Raw genomic sequence first — 16,591 nt, 5'->3', positions numbered from 1 at the left:
TACACCTGACGTCTTTCTAATTCGGGTGGCGCATAATTGGGGTTCACCTTGGAAATGTACTCAGTACTTCTCGGCTTTCTTCTTTCTCAGCACGTCGAGGGCATCGGGCGTGTAGCCTGGGGCCATCTCACCATCCAAAACCTCCCTTGAGACGATACGAGCAGTTGCGAGGTCGCACGTTGTAGAAGCGCTATGAAGTCTCTAAACGACGACATGCGATTGGCACCTCTCGCACGAACGTATGCACAAGCTAGTAGTGTGAGGGTTTCCCTCAGATCATCGACACCATACATCCGCTTCTCTACCTCATCAAGCGCAACACCGACTGCTGCACCCGCAGGAGAGACGTGCTTGAAGGAAGCGGCGGGGGGAGCTTAAGTGCCTCTTGAAGTTCCTTGACGAGAGCATATAAATTGAGGGCATCCAAGAGGTTAACATATCCAGGGGGGCCACAGAGCACTAGCCAAGTTCGTCAATATGACGGGCCATGCAACCACGCTAAAGTCGCGCTTACCCTTGAACGGAATCCTCTTCGTAACGAAGGCCTGGGCAGGCTTTTGGTGGGGATTTGCGCCGTATTACAGGGGCATTCTTTGGACTGGACCGCTGTCGCCCGAAGACACATAATGTTTTCTGAAACAGCCGCTGATCGTGTCGTCATATTTCGCTGTCATTTCGAAAGCTTTGAGCGCCAGGCGGCTGCGAAGAGATTCACTGACATCGCCCTGGCCACTTCTGTAGACTGCTAAGAACTTGACGTAATCTTTCGGATCAGAGAGGAGGGAGACTCGTTCGTGGTTCCTGGCAGCCGCACGAAGTAACACCTCCAATATCAGTCTCTTCTACTGCGTCCGCTAGCGGTTTCTTGCTCAACAGGTGTCAGATGGGCAACAGGCGATGATGATGATGCAATGGCATCAGTAAAACATTTTGATTAAATATGAACTAACGCTATTCGTGCATGTTGTGTTCAGGACTGCAGCCTGCCAACTACCAAGTTGTTTCATGAACCCGTCGAGTTTCAGGAGTGGGTTCACTGCAGAACCATATCAATTGCATCGCAGTGGTGAGAGAAAGGAAAGTAGTACGACTCACCTTCCGGAACAGAACCGCGCTGTTGAAGTAAGAGAAAGAGACATCCAATCAGAGGCGTGGACCTCTTTCCGGAATGTTTACAGCCTACTTTCCTTGCGAAGGTCCGTACGTTGCATTGAACAGCGGTACCCTGAGGAAAAGCGAGACATCGATGTCAGTCTACGACAGTATAATCCTGCAGACTCTGCTCGCGGGGTGACTGGTGAAGCCTGAAGCCATCTCTATCACCCACTGATCGACTCAATGTGAACTACGTAGCACCGAAATAGAGTGATGACCGCAGACCTTGCTATACGGGACTTTAAAACCTCCTGACATTTACAACTCGCAAAGGCATAGATTGTTACTTACTCGCCAGCCAAAGGCTGGCCAGGTTCTGGAGTCACCGTACTTCGGAGCACAGTCAAAACCTAAGGGACGGGGGACTAGTACCTTGGTTTTCGGCGGGAGAGTGCGATCACAAAGCTCTATCAGCCAAATTCTCAAGCAGTGATATAACGTAGTGCGATACCATCCAATAGTCGCAAGATGCCATGGCTACCTGGGCAAAGGTCGCACACGCCTTTGCGCCCTTCTTTTCGTTATGAGACGGCTAAGCATAACAGCGGTAAATGCTGATAACGAGTACCTTCCGACTGGAAGTGAGCGAGGGAACTTATCATGGAAATGGACCAACCATGTAACGACGTAAGATAAATGTGCATTTCGCACGTCTACCGCAGCTGCACGACCAACCGGGATGCCTTTACTTATATTTGAGGTGGCTTCGCCTTCGTGACCAGCTGGCATGTGTCATCGTCATTATCCTTGTCCACATACGTGGGCGACTCACAGAATATCTGCTCAATGAAGACAGGCTGGACACCGACAGTGTCACCACCCGCGTATTCAGCCATTGCGTCAACATCAGCCCAAAACCATTTGCCTTCAACAGGCTGGTTATCAGGTGTGAAAGCGTTACGCTTATGCGAAGTCCTCAGCATCCCCTGCACCTCAACCTCATCTTTCTCACTGCGATCGTAATTACCCACAAAGTCGCTGGATATGAAACCCCGGTCTACCAGCACGATGGACCCCTCCGACCGAAGTAACGGAGTGACTACGTGGTAACCATGCACACCATCTCGAACACGAGGCCCAAGTAGCATTGTATGGTCGTGGTCCCATGTTCCTCGAAGCAGCACCCTGCGGTAACTAAATTCTGGAATGACAGAGACGCTTTCCAGTTTTCGAGCAAGTTCAGAAACAATTCACTCATGAAGTCGTTAACGCACTTTATTCTCTTTGGAAGAAGGATAGGGTCACGCTGAAGCTTCTCTTCCAACTCGTCAATAAGGTTGATTTTCCATTGTAAACGCTGCAATTGCCAAGTTCCCAGTGCAAACGTGAAGAAGGGGATGAAGCCCAAGAGAAGGATAGTTGGACTGTACCAGGAGTCCTTCCGTGCAGTATAGGTGGTCGGACTCTTGACCACGTCAGTATGTACCAATTGACGGGCACCTGCAAAACGCTGTCCAGTCCTCAGCAGAGGTCTACTCTGAAGCGATGCTGTCCTGAACAACGAGAGCATCGCAAAGAGGTGAGTTTCCCACGCACTGAGTGCTCTCCACAATCAATTCATCGCGGCTGCAGTCCGCTCCGCCACGGTTTCTCTCAATCTCGGATACCACCACTTTCTCTCCCGGGAGTCATGTAGGCGTAGTTCGATAGATAACCACCAGTACACTGGCTGACCCTGGTTATTCAGGTCCACGAGACGTCGTCCCAATGGCTTCGACATGGATTCGGAAGAGGTTCACTACCCCACCCGTCCTGTGGACAAGGACAAGGCAGAACAGGAACTAGTCATCAATATCAAGAAGGCCACTAGTTCTGACGAGTCAGCTCCGAAGCAGAAACACGTCCGAAGTGCGTTCTCGTAACCTCATCTCCCTTCGGCTCCTTACACCTACACCTTGAACGTTTGGCAGAATGCATCGTTTACACTTGGGATTATCACAGCTCTATCTCGTTCTGGAGTGGACTCCGCGTACAGCCTATATTATCTGACGAGGTGCAGACTTTCAAGGCACTCATAACTGTCCATAAAGTTCTCCAAGAAGGACATCCAGTCGTGCGTTGCTCTCTGCAGCCATCGAGGTATCGTCGCTGAGGTTCAACATGCAGACCATCAAAGAAGCACACGGTCAAACAGGTTGGCTCGAGACCTGTGCACGTTCCGTCAGTACCGATGGCCAGCGAGGTCTGTGTTTATAAGTCGTCTGATGCAATACAAATCTTATCGTTCCTGCTAGGCTATGGGTCCTTAATAAGGACCTACGTACAATACATTCTAGCCAAACTTCGATTCCACAGAATCCGGCCAGAGTTCAATGGGTTGTTTGAATACGAGGAGTATATCTCTTTGAAAGGAATCCACGATCCAAACGAAGGGTGCGGACAGTAGTCTGATGATGCTGATCATAAAAACTAACGTCTCACAGATATGAGACCATCACTGATCTCATGGGTTTGCAGGATCAGATCGAGTCCTTCGAGCGGATGGTCTTCTCGCACTTCAGGCATTCCGCTAATAATGAATGTCGCATATCATCTCTGGTGCCATTGGTCAAGGAGAGTTGGGGGATATACAGGTTTATCACTAGTATGCTGCGCGCTTTGTACAGGCGTAAGTGCTTGAAGGGACGTCCAAAAATGAACGGAACACTGACTGTACACAGGAACAAATGATCACGAAGCCCTTGAACCACTCCACCAACGGTTTAACGCACAGCACTACAATTTGCGCAAGTTTTACTACGAGTGCTCTAACCTCAAGTTCTTGACTAGTCTTATCAACGTACCGAAGCTTGGTCAAGTACGCGTCTAGAATGGCTATTTTTTCGTCATTTACGGACCTCTGTTTCCAGGAACCACCTAATCTGTTCGACAGTGGCAATCCCCCAGATCTACCAGCTAGGCCGAAGACTGCTGCATCCCCGACTGTACCCCCAGCAGCACCCTCCCCTGATGCTGCCGCCGTCAGTGAACAGGCTCGATTGCTAAAGGAATACGAAGATCAACAAGCTGCCCTGCGAGCTCAACGCGAAGCCGAGGAACGACAGAGGCAGGAGCTTGAAGCACAACAACAACGCGAGTTTGAGCAGCGGCAACACGAGCAACAGGAGAGAGAACGCCTAGCGCAGGAACAACTTCTGCAACAGCAGATGATGCAAATGAATAACCAAGCTGCTCAACAAGTGGCCGACTACCAGCGAGAGTTATTAGCCATGAGGGGACAGTATGAGAGGGATCAACTACTCTTGGAGCAATATGATCGTGTAGGTGATTTTACATTCGCATACCATCTGACTGGCCGACTCTGCCTCTGCAGCGTGTAAAAGCACTTGAAAATGAGCTTGGCGGCGTCACAGCCAATATCAATGCGCAGATGGCTTCGAAGGATGACCTCATCAAACAGCTGCAAGACCAAGTAACTCTATGGCGGAATAAGTACGAAGCCTTGGCGAAGTTATACAGCCAGCTGAGGACGGAACATCTGGACATGCTCACGAAATTCAAACAAATGCAGCTGAAGGCCAATTCTGCACAGGAGGCTGTTGATCGCATGGAGCGCATGGAGCGGGATTTGAAGGCGAAGAATTTAGAGCTTGCTGACATGATCCGTGAACGTGACAAGGCTCGCTTCGATATTGATCGCCAGAAAGCCTCCCATAAAGACGAGTTGGATCGCTTGCGGCGCGAGATTAATTTTGCCAATGAGCGCGCGGATGACACAATGCGTTCGAAGAGCTCAGAAGTATCAAGCGTGTTGACCAAGTACAATCGCCAAATCAACGAATTGGAGGACTCATTGAGGGTTGGTTGCTCCACATATGCGGCTGTTGTCCTCATGCTCATGTTTGTTCGCAGGCTAAACAAATGCAAATGGACGACTTACTGGAGAAAGTGAACAATGCCCAACTTGATATGGAACGCCTGCGTGAAGAGAAGGATCAGGAGATCATGATCCTCCAAGAGGGCATGGACAGCACCATCCAACAGCTGTCGGAGGCACAACAGGTAGGGTCAATACAAAGAGGTTTGGGTTCATGATTAATCCCTCCATAGAACCAAGGCATTAGCGAGGAGGCTACCAATGCTCAAATTGACACGCTTATCCTTGATAATCGCAAGAAGTTAAACCAGATCATTGGTTAGTGCATAGGTTTGGCGCTCGAGTTTTTGGAGCTGATCTAGATCGACTTCAGATTCAATTTTGCAAGCATGCGTGCAGAAAGTGGATGATGCAAGTTACGAACTCGAATCTCCAACGCAGGCCGGAAACATCAACTCAACACCGGAGTATACCTTGTCCATGATAGAAAAGGCGATCGGTACCGCCACAGACTTTGCCACTGTCTTCAATCTCCACCTCTCTGGGGACGTTGGCGGGGATTACGTTGACGTTATTAAGGGTGCCAATGACTTCGCTCAAGTCTTGTCCGACGTCCTTGTGAATACCAAAGGAATCACCCGCCTTGCCAATGATGACGATGCGTCTGACAAAATCATTGCCGTTGCCAAAACTGCCGGAGACGTTGGCCTCAGGTTCTTCCTCAACTTACAATCCTACAAACTCGATCTCCTCAAACCTGCTCAACGGAAAGAAGTGTCAATGCGCAACAACAGCGAGACTAGGAACGCTCTTACGCGTCTCTCTGAGGTTGTTGATGTCATGGTGCCTAAAGGAGCCAAGGCACTTGGAAAGGCTAATGGTGATATTGGAGATATCGTGGAACAGGAAATGTTGAATGCGGCCCAAGCTATCGAGTCTGCCACCCAACGACTACAGGAGCTTATGTCCCGCCCACGTGACTCTTCGCGGTTCAGTGCGGTCGATCTCCAGGTACACGACTCTATCTTGTCGGCAGCAATGGCTATTACGAATGCCATTGCCCGACTGATCCAGGCTGCAACGGAGTCTCAGCAGGAGATTGTCGCACAAGGGAAAGGATCGAGTTCGGTCCAACAGTTCTACAAGCGGAACAACAGATGGACAGAAGGTCTCATTTCGGCTGCTAAATCCGTCGCTTTTGCCACCAATTTACTCATCGAGAGCGCTGACGGTGTGCTCTCTGGTACGCACTCGCTCGAGCAGCTCATCGTTGCCTCAAACGAAGTCGCTGCAGCGACTGCCCAACTAGTAGCTGCATCCCGAGTCAAAGCAAACCTCATGTCGAAGACGCAGGAACGACTAGAGCTCGCAGCTAAGGCTGTCACAGAAGCGTGCAAGGCGCTTGTGAGGCAAGTCAAGGCTATCTCCGCGAAACAAGCGGCCGAGGAAGACGTCGATTACAAGAATATGGCCGTGCTCGAGTTCAAGAGACGGGAAATGGAGCAGCAAGTTGAGATCTTGAGACTCGAAAAAGACCTTGGTGCTGCTAGACATCGCTTGGGCGCTATGAGACGCGCTGGGTACCACACTGATGAGACAGACTGAAACTAGGGATTTACCCTCTTCGCTTTGGATTTATTACATTCGTTGCTTTCTTTCTGGATAAATAGTAATCTACATGTAAGTTTTTATTTCAGCATTCAAATGGAAATTACATGGCGACGCAATGCTTCTGCCAGTGGTTGAAATTCCTGATTCCGGTATTTCATTATACGTACCAGTCTACAGATTGACAATGAGGTGCTCATGTGTCCGCGAAAAAAGGCCAGGATTCCAGATCAGAGGGTTACAAGGGAATTGAAGATGCAGTGGAAATAACAAAACACACTAGTCATACGACTGGGATGTAAGCTAGTAAAACAACCATCGAATGAACAACAGTAGAAAGGCGACAACTTAGAGACGCGGAGTAAGGTAAGTGGAGGGAGGCTATAGTAGTAAATAATGAAACCAATAAAGATCTTATAAAGAGCGTGGGTCCGCAGATGGCATGTGATTTATAGAGCATAGACCACAAAGTCATCCTCGCATCCCTCGTCCGTGGAGAGATCCAATGATTCTTTCCCGCCCTCAAGGTCAAGGAAGCTATTGTCCATAAAGGGCGATTCGTCTGCAATATCCAAGAAGGATGGTTTGCGAATCATCGATTTCTGGGGCGAGTCTCCATGAATGATAGGGAGTACGCAAGTTCTGCGAGGTGGCGGAGCTAAAGAGATAAAAGGTACATCGCTCGCCTGCTTGTTCGAAACGCTTATAGCGTTGGAGGGCATGCCATATGGCGGCTCGGCCGTGTGTGGACGCCTGGGCAAACGGGGAGGCGGGAGAGGTAACCCTCCGGAGGATACGTTTAACGATCCTGGAAAGGAGGGAGTTTTCTGCGTTGTTGACGACCGAACGCTTAATTGCGGCACCGACAGACTCTGTGAGGCACGAACATTGGAGCGAGTAAATGTCAGCGGCACAGCACTAAACCCTTCCTTCACATATGAAGGTTCGGGAGACGGAGTTAAGACGGATGACAGTACGCGTTGCCGATTCCGTATCACCCCTCCGTACTTGCTGTCGAACTCGCTTTGTACCTTGGCTTCAACAGCGAACATCTCAGCTGGAGACATGATCTGCTGCCCGTAGTCTGTTGCTTGTGTCGTTGGTGTTCCACTCGGCAGTACCTCAGAGTCCGCGTCATTTAATAAAACGGAATGAAGAGATATGGACCCATGATTAAGCTCCATCTCCGAGGGTAAACTAAATATGGAACGCAGATCATCCTCGGTAGTTGCTGTCGATGGCCTCCGTTGACTGGACCCTGAGAACAAGCGTTTCCTGACACTAACGGGAGGGCTACTTGAGATACCTCGCCGTGAGTCGGGCGATCCCGGAGTAGGTGTCGACGCCGCAGGTGTACAAGAACTAGAGTGACGAAGCGGAGGAAGCGCTGGGCGATGCGCGCGCTGAGACTGATGGAACGAGCGTTGTTTCGTTGATTCCTTGTTCGGGGTTTTTACATCATTCGAAGAAGCAGGAGAGAAAAGCCAGGGGCCCATCATGCACCTTTGCAAAGTGGAGTGAGAGGCAGACTTCTTCAAGGAATGTGCGGAGGAAGACGACAGTGGAGAGGCGGCCGTTGGGGACTGCACAAATATGTCCGAAGGCGGAGCATTCGAGATATCCCGCTGTGTTGGTCTTATAGAAGCCACTGGTCCCTGGTCAACCATCGGTCGTTCCCTCAGGGTCCGATATCGAGGGTCAAGGGATTCCTCATCGTTCTCATCAGGTGTCGAGGAGGCAGAGGAAGCAAATGATATACTAGACGATGACCCAGATCCAGACGGAGATGGATGAGGGTCTTCCTCCTCGTGCTCGGGGCCCCATTTACTTGACCTGGGAACAGCAGGAAGGGCATGGGGTGGAGGAGCACACGGTGGTTCCGTTGCTAGTCGCAAAGCAGACACTTTACGATTGAGAGCAGGTGGACGGGGTAACACTGGCACTGATTCACACTCCGGTGGCGTGACGACGTTGCGCAGCGTCTGAGGAAGACTTGGAGAACTGTGGGACGTTGATTCCGCGTGATCTCTCGGACGCGAAGGCGGGAGGGTACCAGAAATATCCCTCTCTGTCAACGTGGCAGCAGACTCGCACCCAACCAAACTGAGACCATAGATACAAACCCGACGGTTGTCAAGGGACTCCTCAGATGGATAAGGGTGGTGGCCTTTTCGATCAAGGCGCGTCCTTTGAGATGTCTAGTTAGGAGCAAAGATAAAGATGGACTAATAAATACCTGATCTGAGCCTTCTCGCTGTCAAGAAACGGGAAACTTGGCGAATCAGGGGACGACAAATCACTGGGGCGACGGGAACACGAGGAAGAGGAAGCCAAAGAAGTACGTGCAGGCTCGAGTGCGGCATTTTCCTTTCGGATGACGTCTGCGGTAACGGAACTTGATGAAAGAGAGACTCCATTGCTATCGGTGATACTACCAGGTACTGATATTGCATTCACAGCGAACGGGTCTGGGTCGGAGAGGGTTAGGACAGAAGGGGGGTTTAATGAAGGACGGCCTTTGGGAGCATCGGAGGGGGGCTGGAGTTTCATGGAATCATTACCTGAACGAACGGTAGAAGAGACAGATTTGGAGTGAGGTCTCTTTGAAAACCTTGGAGGATTATGGTGGCCTGACGGGCAGATAGAAAGCTGGTCCTGATTAGGAGGGGGCCGACGTAATTTTCTGGGCTTCCTGCCCATGACTGCAGTCAACGTATTGAACTTGAAGGAAGCGGGAGATTTTGCGCCATCACAAATTTTCTCTGTGACAGGACAAGGAATATCTTTTGGAGGCTTCGAAGTGGAATAAACGTGCTTCGTAAACCATTGTCGGGCAGATGACATGAGGGTGCTGGGAAGACATTGAATTAGAGTGAGAAGGCAGCGACACCGAAGCTACCACACTCACCCACTGGGTGTAGGGATCGGTGAGTAGTCAAACGACAGTTAGTGTAAATGACATGTACTGCAGCAGCGCTGATACGCGGTGCTGGTATGGAGTCGAACGACACGGGAAAAGAAATTTAATGGGAGGAGGGTCCCATGCAAAAGGAACGCGTGATAAGTTTTAGACGGAACAGGGTTCCCCCAGTGGCGGTATATTTTTCCACCGCAGACCGACAGCCGTCTTGACATAAAAAGTCGCTACCATATAGCGTAGCTTATTAGTGTTTATTACTCGCGAGCCCTTTCGCACGCTTGCGATCGGGTGAGACACTCTACATATGTATTCAGAATGACTGGGATTTCCCGATGGCGCCCGCTGCCAGTTGTCAATTTTGCAGGGCGCAGCAGTAGACGTGGCAGGAGAAGCCCCGAAGTCGTGATTTGTCCGCAAATCGCCATAGAAAGCCAATGAGGGACACCGCATCCGTCCTTACGGCCCCGCACAGTCAACACGACTTACTCTTGAGGGACACTAACAGTCAGACATGTGGCAGTCAACGTGTCCGACGACTTCCACTTTACGTCGGACGTCGCTACGTTGACCCGTTAGGATCAGGGGACCTCCACAAGGACGTAGACCTGTCAATCTAAAGCGCTTATCTTACTACTTATCACCAATATATATATAACTCTCTCCTTGTGTACAGACATCATCATCCCCGTTCTCGTGTGAGTCGTTGTCAACAGGCTATCCATAATTTGGGGTCCATCTTCACTCTCGAGGCAAAACAAGGCACACGTACATGAATACAAAACTTCATGTAGCCGCTTACCTCCCTGTCAGCGAGGGTTCATCCCCGATCACCGCATGTAGCTCCTCGGAGTCCCTTGTCAAAAATCCACATGGGGCTCCTCAGGGCTCTCCACAACTGGCTTAGCAACGTTGATCACCTGTTAAATTGAGCTCGGTCACGAATTTGCACGCCGTCAACTATGTGAAGCGCGCCTATCAATTCCAAATCGCACTTCTGGTGCTCACTTGACGTGCTGACAACTCCGCCGAGAGCAAGATCGATCGATGAAGCAGCGCGATGTCCAATACACCAGGGGCACTTGCATCTTTTCAAGGCAAGGCATATTACACATTCACTACTCACCATCCTCGTGTCTCACTTCCACTGCCAAGCCCATGTCGAGAATTAAACAAAACCAATCATTGCATCACAGCCAAGATTCAACCTATCTCTGCCCACACATCCACAGAATCCCGTTCGTGTATTGCCTGAGCAGCTCGAGGCATCGTTGACATCCTCGACCTCTCTTCCCCCTGTTCTCCTTGGGCATCGAACAGTATCGAATCCTGCACAAGCGGCCTACCAAGCTCTGCGTCTTCATCTTCATCCTCTAGGTCCAAGTCAAGTTCGGTATACCCGGCTCTTCGCACTGCCGTAATGTCGATGGGCTTCGGCCGCGAGAATATAGATTGGCCAGATCTGTATGCAAATTCGTCAGTACGTTGTCACGTGCAAACGCAGTCACTGCAACGCACTGTCTCATCACAGAAGCCAGACGACCAAATTGCAGCACGTTACGCGCTATTAGCAACAATGTATCCAGCAACTCCTCTTCTTTGCTTGTCGCTCCGCAACCGGCAAACGCCAAGACCAGCAGTGTTGTGGCACAAAATACAGTCAGGATTAAATCGAATACATTGAAGGGCGATCTCCAGAATTGCTGCAACGGAGTTCCTAGATCCAAGCAACTTGGACGGTTTAATAAGGAGACTTACCCTTCCGAAGGCAACAAAGCGCACGCTAACTTCGAGTATCATAGAAGTATTGATAATCACTTCCAACACGTAAAAGGGGAGACCTGGACATCCATCGTGGAGGCTAAGTACAACTGTGGTAACCGAAAGGGCAGCCATGATGAGGTAGAGAAAGATGTACGTCCGTGAGTGAACGAATCGATTGGCAATTCCCCGCGCCATTTCACGACGGGTGAGCGCATACATTGAACGTGCAGATCTATCGAGGTTCGAATGCAACGTCGTATGTCAGTGTCAACTTGGAAATCACGAGCTGGCCAAAGGACAACTGACATGGGGTGTGAGAATTCATCAGTGCCACTGTTGAGAGGTTCTGTGTCCCCCAGGTCGTTTGTGTCTGGTGGCTCTGGCATGGTAGTGGTCGACGAGGACACGGTCGACGGTGGCGGTGGTCATGACCAAACCACACGCGGCTTGCGCCCTTCGTCAACCGCAGGCACAGCGTGTGACCAAACAAGGACAAACATTATGTTGACTCGATTAGTAATCACTTGAGTCAGTATTCGGTCGCAGTGCGTCGACCACTGGTTGTCCGTTATCATCACCCACTCAGACCCTTTTTCATCTACCACGCAACTGAATTCAAGTCAAGATGGGTGGTGGAGACCTGAACATGAAAAAATCTTGGCACCCGCTCCTGCTTAAGAATCAGGAGCGGGTCTGGCTCGAGGAGAAGAAAGCTGTACGCATTCATCATTTTCTCTACTCCACACATTGGTTTTAACACTTTGTATATGTGTTTAGCTCGAAGAGAAGAAGAAGCTCGACCAGCTTCGCAAGGAGAAGGAGGAAGAACGGCAATTGCAGGAACTCCAGCGTCTCCAGGAGGAACAAACTGGTAAAAAGAGGACGGAAAAGCTAGAATGGATGTACGCTACTCCTGCCACTGGAACTAGCACAAATGCAAACGATTTGGAGGATTATCTTCTCGGTAAAAAGCGAGTGGATAAGCTATTGATCGGGGATGAGAATGCAAAGGTGTGTTTGGTGCAAAAGTATCATATTTTCGCCGAGACTAACATATTGGTGGGTTCAGCTTGGTGCTGCACACAAGAATTTCATTGCTACGCAGAATGCAAATACCCCTCGTGATGTTGCTGCCAAGGTCCGCGAGGATCCTCTCCTTGCCATCAAGCAACAAGAGCAGGCTGCTTATCAGGCACTGATGTCAAATCCTCTCCGTCTTCGTGAGTTACAGGAGCGCAATGGCATTAAGCCCAAGAAAGACAGACAGGAGAGGAAAAAGGATAGAAAAGAAAAGAAAGAGCGGAAAGAAAAAGAGAGCAGGAGAGGCCGAGAGCCGGGTGGCAGAGACAGGTCCCCATCCCGGCGTTCAGGAGATGACCATCGGAAACATTCGTCTGGTCGTTACGACTCTGATTATCCACGATCTCCTAGCCCATATAGTCGTCGCTCGCGATCGCCAGTGCGATCTTACCGAGATGACCGACGACACGATCGCAATGAATACCGTTCCAGGAGGAGCCGGAGTCATTCTTCTGATTCGTATCGTAGACACCGGGACGATAGAAGCCGAGAGCGCCACGTTGCCGACAGGGTCCGTCGTTGGCCACGGTCCGACGATTCCGACGACAACCGCCACGACCACCCCACAGACGATGATCGCCGACGACAATATGGGGATAGCTACAAACGTCGGAGGAGTCCTAGCCCCGCAAACGACCACGGCTATGCCAAACGCACTCGTGTCACACCTCCTGTTTCGCGTCCCTCGGAAGCAGTTTCGAAGACACCGGTTAATGACGGCCAGGACCGGGCTGCTCGCTTGGCTGCCATGCAATCGGACGCTACAACGGTGGAGGCCCAACGGCAAAAGCGATTGTTGGCTCTGTTGGAGAAGGAGAAAGCTGAACTCGAAGCTGAAAAACTTGCACGCGAGAAATCTAGGGGCATGGGTAGCTTCCTGAGCCAAGAGCAGAAGAGAGTATTCGGGGGTGCAGGAGGCTTGGAGGACCGTATCAAGAGAGGGCGTCATGGTTTGGTGGCAGACGGAGAATGAAGCAGACCTAGTGCGTTCTTTGATCTCCACGGTTTACTTTCCATTCTCTTTCATGTACTATAATGTCTTGACGGTATTACCAGTGTAACAGCGTGTAAACTATTGATACGTCCACATCAGAAGCAAGGTTCTTCGTCGAGCTGGTTCTGAGAATGGCAGTTTCCTTTGGGAGAACGGTGACTCCCGCCAATTTGTATACCACAACATTAACGGATTGTGTTTCACTGAGTGGCGTTCTGGGTATATTTTAGGTCCCCTGTGAGACTGGTGCAGGCAACGGCTACTAGACATCGGAGTCGGCGGCGTAGTCGGTCCCATCGGAAATAATTCGGCCGATGCTTTCACCTGTAACGCATTTACACATTGCATTATATCGATCTCGTCACTGATATTACTCTCTTCGTTAGGCAGCAGATAACAATGCAAATCTTGGAAGGGCATCAAGCAGTGAGTTACTTTCTGGTATTCGTTCATCAACTTATGAGTTCACCTGTCGAAGAGATAGAATTATTGCATACCAGAGTGATTGACGGTACCTCCTTGGAACTTACATGATCATGGAGCGCTGATTTTGCTGACAAGTCGACCCCCACGTAAAACATGGAGAAGCATATGCACCCTGCCGTGGGGACGCGCAGGTCCGCAGCACGCTGGCTGCCTATGTGTAGTTACCGGAAGGTCACAGTCAGCCGTCGACAGATATAAGAGCATTCTATCGTTTGCCATGGTTTTTCGTGTGCTCATCTTCCATCTCTCATGAGCCAAGACCACCAAGAAAGCACGTCTGCGCAGACCAGAAGTAAGCAGGAGGACGTCGAAAAGGTCCTACCTTCTTCGTCGTCAAATGGAACAGCAGAAAGACCTTACAGCATATATACTCCCGCCGAAAGGTGGTTTATTGTGGCAACGGCTTCTGTTGCCGCTCTTTTCAGGTAAGGTTGCCGAATATCTTGGCTCCCACTGGGAAGTACTAACGACTTCGTGAGTCCTCTGGCTGCTATGGTATACATGCCTGCCATCCCAGTCATAGCCACAGACTTCCATAAATCGGTCGAACTCATCAACTTGACCGTCACCGTTTACATGGTTTTCCAGGGCGTTTGTAAGTACATCGTCATCCGTTTGGTAGTGAATACATCTCTATTATACGCATTCCAGCTCCCGTGTTTTGGGGGACCTTGGCGGATTATGTGGGCAGGCGACCGATTTTCCTATCCTGCATCCTGGTCTTGATCGCTGCCTGCATTGGGCTTGCCTTGGTCCCGACCTCGGATTACTGGCTACTTATGGTGCTGCGTTGTGTCCAGGCCGCAGGCTCAGCCAGCACTGTCGCGCTAGGTAGATCTTTTGCACCCGAAAACCGACATTAGATTTGCTCAACTCGAAACCGGGTAGGCGCTGGGGTTATAGGGGATATTGCCACGCCCGCAGAGCGCGGAAGCTTCTTTGGCCTCTTCTCTGTAGGGCCGCTAGTAAGTGAATGTTTGAGGCTCTAGACATCGTGTTAATGTTGACCATCGCGGACGCTGCAAGTTTGGCCCCACTTTTGGACCGGTAATTGGAGGTGTTCTTACACAGACCCTTGGATGGAGGTGGGCGGTGTAGATCATCGTTTGATCTAATTTTACTGGACTTATGGAATGCAGATGGATTTTTTGGTTCCTAGCAATCGCTGCTGCACTTTGCTTTGTAGTCCTGTTGGCGTATGTACCATATATCCAATACTTGTGTTACCTCACCAATTTTTTACAGGCTTTTCCCAGAAACCCTGCGACAGCTTGTTGGCGACGGGAGCGTTTTGCCGTCTAGACTTTATCGGCCCCTCGTTCCATTTGTGGGCCATGGTAGGCAAGGCGTTACCATAGAACGCCCTCCGCGTGTCCCTCTTGTGAATCCGCTGCGTATTTTGACCTATCCAGACATCCTGGTTCTTCTGCTCTTCAACGCCACACAGTATGCGGTGTTCTATGCGATCACCGCCACGATATCAACTATATTCGAGTCAACCTACTCCTACTTGAGCGAAACTGAAATCGGCTTATGTTTCCTGGCTTCAGGTTTTGGAACCATCACGGGAGCATTTGTCATTGGGAAGATTATGGATAGAGATTACAGGGGGATCAAGGAGAAACTCGTTCGTGAACGCGGAATCGCTATGGGCACCTGTGAAGGAGACTTCCCGATTGAAAAAGCGAGATTGAGGACCACACCCATTCAACTCTCAATCTGCGTCGCATGTTGCGCCGGCTATGGGTGGTCTTTGCAGCAGAAGGTTAACATTGCAGTGCCGCTGGTACTGCAATTTGTATGTAGGTCATTATCTCTTGGTCCGAGGTATTCGATGTATTTATTTCTGCCAGTTTGCTTTGCAGTAACGGCCATAATGAACACCACCCAAACACTTCTTGTAGACTTACTGCCGGCCCAGGGTTCGTCGGTGACAGCCTGTGTGCGTTTCGTCGCCTGGTACCGTTATTCTCCCTTGATCCCTGAAATCCTTTCACCGACAGAACAACCTAGTGCGATGCGCATTTGGAGCGGCGTGCGTGTCGGTTATAGACTTGATATTGAACGGCGTAGGCGCGGGATGGACCTACACGATCCTCGCATTGATCAGTCTTTCCACGAGCCCCATGATTTGGTTGATAGTCTGGCTGGGTCCACGCTCTCGGGCCAAGCGCCGCACGCGGAACAGTTAGGATGGCAGCGACGATGTGATACTCTACATATCCCTTACGCACGATGTCGAAACGAACCGCTTTTGCAATGACGAACCGTGCATGCCGTGTTGTGCGGCCACACAACCGACATCAGTCTCATCTCCACCGGATGGTTGACTGACCATATCCGAAACGTGGCCGAGACCCCTGATTATCTGAAGCGTTCTGACAGTCAATATTGTAATTTTTGGATGAAGTACATTTATTCCGAAAAATTTGCAGTGGCTGTAAGCACAGCCACCTGCAAATTTTTCGGAATAAATGCACTTATCACAAGTCCGCACGAACTCTAACCGTGTGGGTCCTAATAGGATTGGAGTTACTAGGGCTGTGCATTAGCTAACATGCATTTTAGTTCCATCCCCTTTTGCGTGGGGCTGAGGACTAGATTATGTAATATGTATGTGGCGCACACTCAAGGCGATCATAAGTATTTGTCCTCGACGCCCATCCTGTGTGGTATGGATCGCACCAATATCCCAGCACCCCCTAGCGATCCTCGTCCTCGCACCTGAAGAATCAAAGCACACACGACGTGTCGGATTTTCGGACAAGTA

The 16,591-nt window shown here is 50.3% G+C and overlaps 6 protein-coding genes across 6 annotated transcripts; 3 read left to right on the top strand and 3 right to left on the bottom strand.

Annotated features, from left to right (window-relative positions):
• Window positions 1–1,639: 1,639 nt before the first annotated feature.
• F5J12DRAFT_818366 (mitochondrial protein required for respiration) lies at window positions 1,640–2,679 on the bottom strand. Its single transcript, XM_051745184.1, has 4 exons — window positions 2,370–2,679; window positions 1,928–2,313; window positions 1,772–1,877; window positions 1,640–1,709 (listed from the first exon to the last, which is right to left on the bottom strand). Exons 1-4 carry the CDS (start codon window positions 2,663–2,665, stop codon window positions 1,688–1,690), a joined length of 810 nt encoding a protein of 269 aa, XP_051601695.1. The 5' UTR covers window positions 2,666–2,679; the 3' UTR covers window positions 1,640–1,687.
• A 194-nt stretch (window positions 2,680–2,873) lies between these two features.
• On the top strand, window positions 2,874–6,577 carry F5J12DRAFT_781437 (ANTH domain-containing protein; the record flags this gene model as incomplete). Its single annotated transcript, XM_051742563.1, has 11 exons — window positions 2,874–3,003; window positions 3,066–3,208; window positions 3,262–3,337; window positions 3,390–3,528; window positions 3,579–3,763; window positions 3,816–3,952; window positions 4,005–4,415; window positions 4,469–4,954; window positions 5,008–5,157; window positions 5,206–5,290; window positions 5,346–6,577. The coding sequence occupies 11 exons, from the start codon at window positions 2,874–2,876 to the stop codon at window positions 6,575–6,577; spliced, it is 3,174 nt and encodes a 1,057-aa protein (XP_051601694.1).
• Window positions 6,578–6,803: 226 nt separating this feature from the next.
• On the bottom strand, window positions 6,804–9,713 carry F5J12DRAFT_537165 (uncharacterized protein). Its single transcript, XM_051739937.1, has 4 exons — window positions 9,489–9,713; window positions 9,142–9,431; window positions 8,817–9,048; window positions 6,804–8,767 (listed from the first exon to the last, which is right to left on the bottom strand). The coding sequence occupies exons 2-4, from the start codon at window positions 9,422–9,424 to the stop codon at window positions 7,030–7,032; spliced, it is 2,253 nt and encodes a 750-aa protein (XP_051601693.1). The 5' UTR covers window positions 9,425–9,431; window positions 9,489–9,713; the 3' UTR covers window positions 6,804–7,029.
• A 987-nt stretch (window positions 9,714–10,700) lies between these two features.
• F5J12DRAFT_904671 (uncharacterized protein) lies at window positions 10,701–11,393 on the bottom strand (the record flags this gene model as incomplete). The annotated part of the gene is made up of 3 exons (XM_051748562.1): window positions 10,701–10,959; window positions 11,016–11,200; window positions 11,256–11,393. 3 exons carry the CDS (start codon window positions 11,391–11,393, stop codon window positions 10,701–10,703), a joined length of 582 nt encoding a protein of 193 aa, XP_051601692.1.
• A 419-nt stretch (window positions 11,394–11,812) lies between these two features.
• F5J12DRAFT_766255 (Pre-mRNA splicing factor-domain-containing protein) lies at window positions 11,813–13,493 on the top strand. Its single transcript, XM_051742187.1, has 3 exons — window positions 11,813–11,976; window positions 12,039–12,272; window positions 12,331–13,493. Exons 1-3 carry the CDS (start codon window positions 11,887–11,889, stop codon window positions 13,312–13,314), a joined length of 1,308 nt encoding a protein of 435 aa, XP_051601691.1. The 5' UTR covers window positions 11,813–11,886; the 3' UTR covers window positions 13,315–13,493.
• An 829-nt stretch (window positions 13,494–14,322) lies between these two features.
• F5J12DRAFT_781433 (major facilitator superfamily domain-containing protein) lies at window positions 14,323–16,013 on the top strand (the record flags this gene model as incomplete). The annotated part of the gene is made up of 9 exons (XM_051742562.1): window positions 14,323–14,416; window positions 14,473–14,652; window positions 14,710–14,786; window positions 14,848–14,906; window positions 14,961–15,017; window positions 15,067–15,607; window positions 15,628–15,648; window positions 15,726–15,743; window positions 15,825–16,013. 9 exons carry the CDS (start codon window positions 14,323–14,325, stop codon window positions 16,011–16,013), a joined length of 1,236 nt encoding a protein of 411 aa, XP_051601690.1.
• Between the last annotated feature and the right edge of the window lie 578 nt (window positions 16,014–16,591).

Source organism: Pisolithus orientalis, assembly GCF_024613125.1.
Source record: "Pisolithus orientalis strain OTSU chromosome Unknown F5J12scaffold_8, whole genome shotgun sequence".
Taxonomy (NCBI): Eukaryota; Fungi; Basidiomycota; class Agaricomycetes; order Boletales; family Pisolithaceae; genus Pisolithus; species Pisolithus orientalis.
The sequence above is the reverse complement of the archived record's forward strand: the minus strand, read 5'-3'. Positions and strand labels throughout refer to the sequence as shown.